Raw genomic sequence first — 11,908 nt, forward strand, 5'->3', positions numbered from 1 at the left:
ATGTATCCATGTATGTATATATGTAACGGAATCTGGAGTGTAGCCGAGAGCCCCGGTAATGCAGAGCTCCGAACTCCGTTGCACCTTTTGAAGCATTTTAAGATAGGTACTTTTAGCTAGTGCAGGCCACCAGATCAAGGCACCATAAAGAAGAATCGGGTGCACAAATGCTGTGTAAATACAGCAGGTCACCTTAGGAGAGAATCCAGAGGAGGTGCCAATTGCCCTCTTGCAGGTGAACAGTTCTGCTGCTGCCATCTTGGATCGCTCCACTATATGACCACACCATAATAGCTTCCTATCAAGAATGACCCCCAAATACTTGACTTGATCGCTAAACGCTAAGAACGTACCCCTAATTCTTGGCGGTGTAAGATTTGGTACTTTGTACCTCCTCGTGAAGAGGACAAGCTCGGTTTTATCCGGGTTGACTTCCAAACCTGTGGCGGGTTGTACTCCTGGAGCAGCTCCGGGATGTCAGCAGGGTCCGTTGGCGTCACTGGAACCCAGGATCTAGCCTTGGGTCGTGAGGGGATATCACGCGCCTTCATTACCTTGAGGCGCGCGCCCGGATATACCACCCCTATCAGCGTGACGGGGGCCCTATAGAGGTTTACCGACCTGGCGTTGTCACAGGCAATTAGCTTGACATTTCCCTGGAATCACCCTGCATCGGTGTAAGATGGCGGTGGACCAGGGTTGTCTTTCTTAACCTTAACGGCCACCGTAGCGAGCGCGGCCTCGATCCACTTCCACTGTTGTTTCGGGATCCTGGAACCTTCGATGTTCTCGTATATAATGCCAATGATCTGCCGACCCTCGGCAATTTCGGCCAAAGACCGCTTCCATCCTCCCTTCGTCTTGGCCCTTTTCGGTGCCGTGGGGTTGGATTAATACATGGACCGCTGGCGTTTCGAGGTTTCTTCACTCTCGACTAAAACTTTTAAAATTACTTGAACTAAAAAATTAAAAATAAATAATAGTTTAAAAAAACTAAAAAACACGCTTTTATAGCAAACCGATCTAAAAAATAGAAAATAATTTTCAATTAAAGAGATTTTATATAACAGTAGTAGAAGGTCAAATAATCGCTTATAGCTAATCACCTCAAAATAAAATTATAAGAAAATTTAAGTTATTAACAGAATAATTTAATTCATAGTAAAAAGCGTGGGGTCCTTGATATTGAATGTTACAATCATTCTATTGGCAACTATTTGAGAGGAAAGATATGAAATGTAGTCAAATGCACCCCACGCTTTTTACTCCGAATTAAATTATTCTGTTAATAACTTAAATTTTCTTATAATTTTATTTTGAGGTGATTAGCTATAAGCGATTATTCGACCTTCTACTACTGTTATGTAAATTCTTCTTAATTGAAAATTATTTTCTATTTTTTAGTTCGGTTTGCTATAAAAGCGTGTTTTTTTTAGTTTTTTTAAACTATTATTTATTTCGTATTTGGTATAGAATTATGGCATTCTTTTCATTTTTCGTAACTTTCGATATCGAAAAAGTGGGCGTGGTCATAGTGGGATTTCGGCCATTTTTTACCCCAATACAAAGTGGTAACGGCCAAGCGGAAGGAGAAGCGGTCGACTGTGTATAAAACTGGGCGTGGCTTCAACCGATTTCGCCCTTTTTCACAGAAAAAAGTTATCGTCCGAGAATCTAAGATCCTACCAAATTTCACAAGGAGTGGTAAATTTTTGTTCGACTTATATTAAAAGTATCCTAGATAAATTAAATGAAAAAGGGCGGAGCCACGCCCATTTTGAAATTTTCTTTTATTTTTGTATTTTATTCCACCATATCATTACTGGAGTCGAATGTTGACATAATTTACTTATATACTGTAAAGATATTCACTTTTTTTTTTAATTTGACTTTAAAAAAATTTGCTAATTTTTTTAAGCATACATATAGAAGTAGCAGTAACGTTCCTGCCAAATTTCATCATGATATCTTCAGCGACTGCCAAATTACTGCTTGCAAAACTTCTAAATTACCTTCTTTTAAAAGTGGGCGGTGGCACGCCCATTGTGCAAAATTTTACAAATTTTCTATTCTGCGTTATAAGTTCAACTCACCAGACATGGCTCAATCAAATTTTTTTTCGATACTGATGATTTTGATATATGGCAGTGTTCCTTTTTCCCATTTTTGAAAATAGACGTGGATATAATCTGATATCGACCATTTTCAATGCCAATATATCGTCGACGATCCTGTAAAAGCTGCTAACTACTGTAGTGTAGCCAAAATAAACACATTCATACATACATGTGTACTTACAAAACACTTAGAAATCGTGGCTTTTGAGTTGCTCACTGATAGCGTAAACAAAACGCAACCAACTAAAATCTTGCTGAGTTTGCGTATTCACATGCACCAGCAAGTTCTAACGCTTTGCAAATATATGCATGTGTATGTGAATGTGCATGAGCACGTTTGGCTGCATTCTGTTGTTAGGCTTAGAATCAGAAGTAAATATGTAACATAGTAAATAAATTATACATAAGACTTTGTTTGTAATATTTTTGTATAAATAGACCGAAAATATTTGAAATAAAGGCAATTCATTTTCTTGATGCTGAATGTCGGCATCGATTAAATAAAATAGCAGTGCCGATTAATTGGCACTCACCAAAAAAACTAATCTATTCGTTTTCCCATCCTACACTACATACGCCAAAATTTGACAATAAAGCGAAAAAGCTATATTGCATGACAAGTTAAAATGTATTGAAATTTTATGTAGTTAGCAGCTTTTTATAAATTTGTTATTAAGTTAAACGGGGAGCTTTTATCGCATCGTCGACTATCTCAATTTATACTCATGTTGTGTTCTTAATGGACTGAACTTTGTTAACCTTAAACATGTAGACAAATGGCGCTTGTGAAGTATCGGGGAAAGGTAACGAGGTAAGGGTCTATGACTACTTACATATATATAGCATATATCCCATACAACGGATTGTTCAGATAAGAAACTTTTCATTATTCCTCTAACATTTTAACAGCATGAAGTATAAAATTGCACCTTATGCTTTGGTACATAATTTAATTTAATTTTAATTTATTTATTATTACGTCTGTTTAGGCCTAAAACTTAAACTACTAAAGACAATGGCAAACACTCCGAGTGTATTTCTGCCATGAACAGCTTCTCAGTAAAAACTCATCTGTCTTGCAGACGCCGTTCGGAGATGGCAAAAAACTTTGTGAATCCGGTACCGCCAATTTGTAGGAAAAATAAAAGGAGCACGAAGCAAATTGAAAGAGAATCCCGGCCTAAAATCTCATCGGAGTGTACTGCGCCCTATATTTTTTTAAATTTAACTGCCGACCTTTTCCTTAAGCACAAGTACTCTAGCTTTTCTTTAATTGCAAAATCCCATACAAATTTTTATGAAAATTTTTTCGCAATTCTGGCATCGTTTAGAGAATACAATACTAGTTATTGATAATTTATTTATTTATTATTAATACAGTCTAGAGTACACAATCCTTACAGACTAGTTGGCATAATAGAAAAACTTTCAAAGCTAATTATTAATTAATAACAATTTAATTTAAACCTATCAATATTCAAATTAAAATTAATGAAATTAGAGTAGGTATTACAAAGTTTGATGCATCTAGTAATTGGCTCATCATCACCATAATTCGTATAATACGTTGTACTTTCAAATATACGAACGTTCCTTAAACTACGAGGAGGAATATATAAAATGAAGAAATTTTCTAGAGCTGTGCAATTGATGCGTCTATTAATTATATTATATACAAAGATAATTGAGAAATATTTCCTTCTGTCATGCGAGGACTGCCTCCCATCATAAGAAGCGAATTTTGTAAATATCTTTTGCACGTGTTCGATTTTATGAATGTGTACAACATAATAGGGACTCCAAATTACGGAACAGTATTCTAGGCGGCTCCTGACTAGAGAAATATATAGCGATTTTAAAGTCAATGCATCCTTGAACTCTTTGGTGTTTCGTCTTATGAACCCTAGCATAGCATAGGCTTTAGACACCATAAAGTCTATATGTTTCGAGAATTTGAGCTTTGAATCGAAGATAACACCCAAATCTTTGATTTCCTTACAACGAGATATTTTACAACTGTTTAGCTCATAGTCAAATGTTATGTTTCTCGTAGGCATTCTAGAAAACGTTACTACATAGCACTTATTGATATTCAGTTCTAGACTATTAAATGAATACCATTTTTCAAGAGCTTCGAGATCGCGCTTCATTTTAAGACTATCAGAGTGGTCACGTATAATTAAGAAAATCTTCACATCGTCTGCGAATATCAGACAGTTAGTGAAGTTGAAGCAATTTGGTAAGTCATTTATATATATATAATAAGAATAGGAGTGGACCACAGTGGTTACCCTGAGGTATATTTCTTATACAGCGTCTATCATAGTTCTTGATGGTGCAGCTCCCATTTTAGCCTGGAGTTTTCTTCCTGTAAGAAGGCTCTTAAAGAAATTAAGTAGCTTGCCGCTTACTCCATTACACTCCAATTTTTTCAAAAGTATAAAGTGATTGACTTTATCAAATGCTTTGGAGAAGTCTGACACAATATCCAATTGCGCTCGATTTTCAAAAGCGTTTATTATATGGTTTGTTAGTATGGTTAGATTCGTACAGGTTGATCTACCTGGAAAAAACCATGTTGGCAATTTGAAATAACCGTACTTACATGGTCGAATAATTCTGACTGGAGAATATGGTCAAACAATTTAGCCAATGTGCATTGTTTAACTATTGGTCTGTAGTTGAGGACATCATCACGATCACCAGATTTATAGACTGGAATAACAGTGCATATCTTCCAATGATTCAAAGAAATTTCATTATTAAGGCACAATTCAAAGAGAAGAGCAGTATAGAGAGCAATTGCACTGCAACAATTTTTGAAAAAAAAAATGGTGAGAAACCTTTGCAATCCGGCTTTGGGCTAGAATTCAGCGACGAAATTGCCGAAAAGACATTCTCTACAGAAACCGTGAAAGTAGTTATTATAGGTAAAGAAGTAGCTGAAAACGATGGAGATGAATGTGTTATTTGGGTTTCATACACAGTTTGGAAAAACTTAGCAAATAATTCGCAGGAGTCAACTGTGTTGCCAGAAGAATCGCCATTATAATGCGAGCTAATGGAGAAACCATTAGTTTTACGTTTTGGGTCAATAAAACGCCAAAAACATGACGGGTTAGATTTAAGCTTATCTTCAATTTTATACATGTAATTCCGAAACAAAAAGCCATGGAGATAATCAAAATCCTTTCTTAAGCGAAGGAAATTAAGTCGGTCAGTTTCCAGATTACTTTTTTTAAACCCTTTTAATGCTTTGTTTTTCAAATTCTTTAAATTACAAAGCCCAGAACAAAACCAAGGTAGTTTATTTCGGGTAATTAGTCTTTTAACAGGGACATACTAAGATATGGCAAGATTTAAATTTTCCCGAAAAGTATTATATGCAACGGTCGGGCCATTAAGAAACGCCCAGTACATTGAATTTAAAAAATTATTTAACGCCACATAATCCGCCTTCGAATAATCGCGTTCCTCCAAAACATTGGATTCTATAGTTTAAAATAAAAAAAATGTAAGGCGCGATAACCTCCGAAGAGATTTATGCCGAGCTTCTCTTCCAATTTGCATCGTGCTCCTTTTTAATTTTTCCTACAAATTGGCGGGACGTTACCTACTGGTTTTATGCCGACTCCGAAAGGCATTTGCGAAGCAGATGAGTTTTCCCTGAGAGCTTTCCATGGCAGAAATACACTCGGAGTGCTTGCCAAACACTGCTGAGGGGCGGCCCCGCTTACAAAAATTTTCTTCTAATTTAAAAACCTTATTCCTAAAATTTTGATGTTGCTTTGCCCGGGGTGTGAACCCAGGGCATTCGGTGTGGTAGGCGGAGCACGCTACCATCACACCACGGTGGCCGCACCTATAAAATTATTATCAATATCAGAACGAATGTTATGAGGCAGCAAAGTATTACTGTACAATGACCAAGATAGATGAGTTAGATTGAGATAAATAAATTTTCTCATTTGAGTCATTAGCAAGACCAGCAATATGAGCCAAATTATCTAGGTGCATTTGATAAATATCTATGCTACTACACGGTGATTTCTTGCATGAAACCTTAATTCTAATAAAAATTTGATCAATTAAATTATTAGCTAGATTTAGAGCAATTGTGTTACTACCTCCGCTTTTACCGCAATCATTACACCGCCGCCCTTTTCATGACCTGTGGCAATAGAACTACGATCCTTGCGGTACACATTATAGCTGTTGCCAAAAAATTTACTTGTGGAGATGTTACTGTTAAACGTATTCTCAGCGATGGCTAAACAATCGTATTCACCTAAGGATATTCTGCAATCCAATCCGAAATCACCAGCTTTTCTTATAAGAGGGCGGCATACCATCAGTTTAGAATCAATATCTGCATGCTTAGAAACATACGCTAGAATATCAGCATCAGATACATTAGGTGAAAAGGAAGATATATGCAGTCATTTGAAATCAGAAACTACACTTAGTTCATTATTGCTGCTTGAACCAATTACTATTGGTTTCATTCCGTTGCTATTAGCTTTGGTTATAATTTTCCAGTCGGATGTTTGCTCAGATGACGATAAAGACGCCCTAAAAGTAGTTTGGTCGGCAGTCGAGTTACTTTTATTTAGTAAAGGAGCGGAGATGGAGAGTTACTGACAGTGCGAGCATGACTTGCTGACTCGCAAGTTGTTAATTTCTTTTCCATCGTACTAATGAGAGGGGTTTGCTTATGTTTGCTTTGCACACCTTGTTTTAACGCTTTAAGTAAAATTTTATGGAGCGATTCGAGAAGATAATTTTGAAATTAGCAGGCACCCTGTTATGTGTACACATTAGTTTGGTGCTGCCAACTCTCGTAGTACTGATCCGGATCGTTCCAATGAGATTTGATCGTGATCCAGATCTGGATGGCTCATTGGAACGCAGTCAATAACTTTGAATTTTTTGTGTTTAATGAAAACTGAAGCCACGTAAGTTATTGCTGCTGGTATATAAAATGTATTGTAACGATTTTACTGCAAATCTTCTTATTTGACCTTCTGCTAAGTTCGAATCACTAAACCGTTGAATAAATAACTCCAATATTGAATAATGGAAAAATGGCCTTTATTAAAGTACTTCACAATAACACTTATACTTTGCAACTAGCTGGCTTAATAACCAAACTGATTTATACCTCAAATGAAACTGCATTCTCGCCTCTACTGTTCTCGCATTTTTATACTCTTTGATTTCCTAGTTGCATACTTCTGGGCTTTTCCATTCCAGAACTTACTAGTTGGTTTCTCAGCTACGACTACAGATGTATAATTTGTATAGCTTCCCTCACACCCCATGCGCTTGTATGTGTGAGCAACACTTCCACAATTATAATTGCCTATATTTAGGAGCATCTCAATAAGATGTCTGCATGTGTTTGGGCATCTCATCTCCGCTGCGTGTACATACATATTTGTAGACATAATGATTGAATTATTGATGCGCGTACAGTCACTGTTTAGCATCGGCTTAGAGATGGCAGTACCCCTTAGTGTTGCAAATATTCGTAACAGTATGTATTCCTCTTGTGTATTTGAGTTGCATATTTTGTTTATCGAGTGCAAAGGGACACTTCAGCTGAAAAAATACAAATTGAATATAATTAGAAGAGGAAAGAAAAAATAAGTGAAAGTCACAATAGCATCAACAACCTGCTTCTTTGCAAGTTTGATTGGGTTTTAGGTTGGGTCGAATAAAAATAAATAAAAATGCAAGGCGCGATAACCTGCGAAGAGATTTTAGGCCGGGCTGCTCCTTTTTTTCTACGAATTGGCGAGATGGGATCTACATATTTTATGTCGCTTAGTAAAACTTGTTTCCAAATTTTCGATCTTGCTTTGAGCGTGAGTTGAACTGGCGATCTTTGATGTGGTAGGCGGACCAAGCGTAGCTTCGTTAGTAGTTTGATTCGTTTTGAAGCGACCCAAATGTATACATATGTAACCGCCTTAAGTCTGTGAACTGCTGACAAATTTCGTGCGCTCATAACAGCGCCCTAGCCGGAATCAGCGCATTGTGTTAACGTAATTGCACTAGGTGGTCTTCCGATGATGCTCAATTATGTCTTTGCTGTCATTCCCGCCGAAAGTTTGAAGACGATTTGCGAAATTGTCGAGAATTCTCGACAACAAGGGATCTTTGTTTCAATAATAACTCAAAGCCTAATCCATGACGCAATTAAACCAGACAGGTGAAGTCAGTAGTACAACAACAAAAATTTGATGGCCCTTATAGTCCGGTCATGAATTTCAAAGTAGTAGGGAGGGAATATTTTTGGTATTATTTTGTTGCTTTTTGACTACCGTAGTAATGCAATGAGCGGAGAAAAGCCAAATTCGATATATCTTTACATTGGAAAAAAGGAGATGAAAGAAAAGAGAATAGAATGCAGAGAATGGGAAGGAAAATTATAGGAAGTTAAAAGTCAAGAGAACAAGAAGGAGAATGAGATTAAGGGTGGTCTACATAAATGTGTGTTTGTCTTGGGACGGTCAATCCGAGATACTCATCTGTATTATTCCGAATCATCAGTCATCTCATTGACGTCAACGGTCTGTTGCCATAGGAATAGTTGCGGACAATGTGATGCTCTGAAGATCCAGTAAATCCGTTCCGTTTACCAGAACGTTTACATTTCCTCTAAGCAGCTTCGTAATTCAGACGCAGTGAAATAATGCCCTCGGAATCGACGCCAAAAAATTTAAGTAATGCCAGCGGGCCGGTTTTGAAAGGAAATACACACCACAGGTGTTGTTTTCCCGCACGTTACCTCATGTTTCAGAAGGGCGTCAATGTAGCATTTTGTATGATAGTAAAAAAAATCAACATTGCAGATAAGTCGAGAAGCAAAACTTTAGTTTATGAGGGCTAGCATTGTCAAATGCGACTCCATTTTGTAGTATTGCTTCACCTGTCTGATTTACTGCATCATGGCCTAACCTAAATGAAATTTTCGCTGTCACTTATTCCTTCAGTATTTAGCTATGCATGTGTATTTCTGTCAGCATAATACGTGTAGGTCCCGCACCTCCAATTTGTAGGAGAAACTAAGCAGAAGCACAACGCAAATTGGAAGCGAAATTTAGGCTTACATTTCCTTGGTGGTAAAACGCACCAAGGTCGTTTTTAAATAGTGGCACCGCTTTCCAAGGGTTTCGTTGGAACAGCTACTTGCAAGGATTTTTCCAGGGCCTTAAAGTAGTCATTCTGCAATTTCGTATTCATCTCATGATCTATTCATACACGAGGGAACTATAAAGTTGTTATCAAAGTTTGGTCCACAACTTAATTCATTCACATGCGTCACACTTTCATAGCACACAATAAAAAATTTTTATTTACTCACTGTTATGACAATTTATTTGTTCATCATACAAAAAAAAAAATTTATAATTTCGACTGCTGTTTCGAAAGCGCGCTATCACAAAATGTTTCGAAATTCGGTGCTCAGTTGAGTTAGGGTGACATTCCACTCAACAGTCAATTTATAACAACACCCTTCAGTTACATCCACCTTGTTATAAATTCTCGAACTTTTGGATTTGTTATATTTGTATATAAATCCGGATAATCGGGCTCTTCAAAGCCACCTTGTGCTACCGCACAAAGTTTTCCATTCACAACGCCTCCTGCTCCAGAATCTCCAAAACAAATACCTTCTCCACTACGTCCAGCAAACATGATTGTTTCTGCATAATCTGCCGATAATAGTGTATTCGATATTGGATCCCTACATTGTTGCCCGTCTGCTATTTTCACGATTTTACTTTTGAGAAGAGGAGAACAAATGTCACTGTTTATAACTGTCCCACCCCATCCACTAATTTCCATATCTGAGTCTGTTGCTGCTGGAATATCGCAAAGTGGTATTATTTTTACTGCAGAATTCAGATCAAAGGGTGTAATCACTTTAACAACAGCTATATCCATAAATAATGTTTCTGGATCATAATCAGGATCATAATGTATATTCTCCACCTTGTGACGTTGCCCTTCTCCTTTGAATGTTGAACGTATTTCGCTTACACCAGCTAGAACTTTGAGATTCGCCAGAATTTCATTTTTTACGGAATGCGCAGCAGTAAGCACCGAATGATAATTGACTATGGAACCAACGCAATAATAGTAGTTCCGATTACCTACTATTGCTACTGTATGTGGGCTGCTCTCTATATTTATATATTGGCCACCTATAATACGAAATCGCGCATTCGTATGTGTCCAAACGCAGCTAAGCAGGACAAATAGCAGCGAGAAGTGATTTGCTATATTCATTTATGCTACAACGTGTTCTACCACTTTTCAAGAATAAAGTACATCGTGATTAATTTTGCGGGCGCTATTTATACCTAAATGAGTCGTGTAAATAAAAAAATATTATTCCAGAAATTTGAAATAACAAAAATACATCTAAATTTAAGTTAAAGCTATTCCAGGTTAATCTTGTTATACTCAGCGTGCTTTGCACACAGAGTGTATTAACTTCGGTAATATAACGGGTGATCGTAATGGCAAAAAAAGAATCGAGATAAATATGGAAAATGCTGTGGATGAAAAAAAGGAATTCATTTAGCCGTCCGTCATCTGTCCGTCCGTTTGTCGATGCACACAATAACTTCAGTAAATTTTAAGAATAAAATATTGAAATTTGGTATATGGGTTCCTTGGCGCTTATCTCCCATCGCTATTAAAAATGAGGGCAATCGCATAGTAACCACGCCCACTTTTTACATGTATAACATTTTGGAAAATACATAAAACCTTTAGTAAATTATTCATATAGAATGTTGAAATTTGATGTGTGGGCTGATAATAAGACTTGATAAAAATTAAAAAAAAATTGAAATTTTAAAATGGGCGTGGCACCGCCCACTTGTGATAAAATCAATTTTACAAATATTATTAATCATAAATCAAAAACCGGTAAACCTATCATAATAAAATTCGACAGAGAGGTTGCCTTTACTATAAAGAATGATTCGACGAAAAATTAAAGAAAACGTTGAAGGACCACGCCCGCTTTTATATAAAAATTTTTAAAAGGGCCGTGGATGAATAAAATACGTCATATAATTGCGAAAAAGAGCTTTATATCAATGGTGTTTCCGTTTCTAAGTGGATTTATAACAACAAAAAGAAACACTTCAAATTTTTTTTAAAATGGGCGTGGCACCGCGCCTTTTATGACCAAGCAATTTTTTATGTTTCGGGAGATATAACTCGAAGACAAACTAACGGATCGTAATAAGATAAGGAAAAATGGACGGGACCGGTTAAAGACCACGCCCATTTTTACATAAAATATGTTTAAAATGGTCGTAGACTAGAATACTTAGCTATATCTTAGCGAAAAATAATTTTTTACCAATGATATTTCACTAACCAAGTTTTATTGTAAGAGGAAATTAGTAAACATTTTTTTAATGGGCGGTGCCACGCCCCTATTCCGACAAAGCATTACAAACTATTTCTAGATCGTCAAAAAAAAAAATTCCTCGTAACAAAATTGGAAAAAGTAATTTATCTGAAATGCATTGTACAATTCAAATTCAAGCTGGGTATATAATATTCGATTACATCCAAACTTAGACTCCCTTCACTTGTTTTTTGTTTATTTTAATTAGCTGAACAAACACATTTTGTTCTATCAAAATAACAAATTAAATGTATTTGTTGATGTTCTAGCGAAATGAAAAATGACAAAACATGTTGCTATACTTTTTCAAACGGAAAATTCCTTCCAATTGTTTGTTCATATATGGGCAAAT

General features: G+C 36.4%; 1 protein-coding gene across 2 annotated transcripts; it reads right to left on the minus strand.

The window, feature by feature from the left end:
* Positions 1-7,225: 7,225 nt before the first annotated feature.
* On the minus strand, positions 7,226-10,426 carry LOC137247839 (trypsin-like). Of its 2 annotated transcripts, none has more exons than XM_067778773.1 (2): positions 9,487-10,426; positions 7,226-7,718 (listed from the first exon to the last, which is right to left on the minus strand). In XM_067778773.1, the coding sequence occupies exon 1, from the start codon at positions 10,413-10,415 to the stop codon at positions 9,645-9,647; it is 771 nt and encodes a 256-aa protein (XP_067634874.1). In that variant the 5' UTR covers positions 10,416-10,426; the 3' UTR covers positions 7,226-7,718; positions 9,487-9,644. The 2 variants fall into 2 exon arrangements, with proteins under 2 accessions (XP_067634874.1, XP_067634873.1); XM_067778772.1 differs by having other exon boundaries at positions 9,233-10,426.
* Between the last annotated feature and the right edge of the window lie 1,482 nt (positions 10,427-11,908).

This window comes from Eurosta solidaginis, chromosome 4, assembly GCF_040869045.1.
Source record: "Eurosta solidaginis isolate ZX-2024a chromosome 4, ASM4086904v1, whole genome shotgun sequence".
NCBI lineage: Eukaryota > Metazoa > Arthropoda > Insecta > Diptera > Tephritidae > Eurosta > Eurosta solidaginis.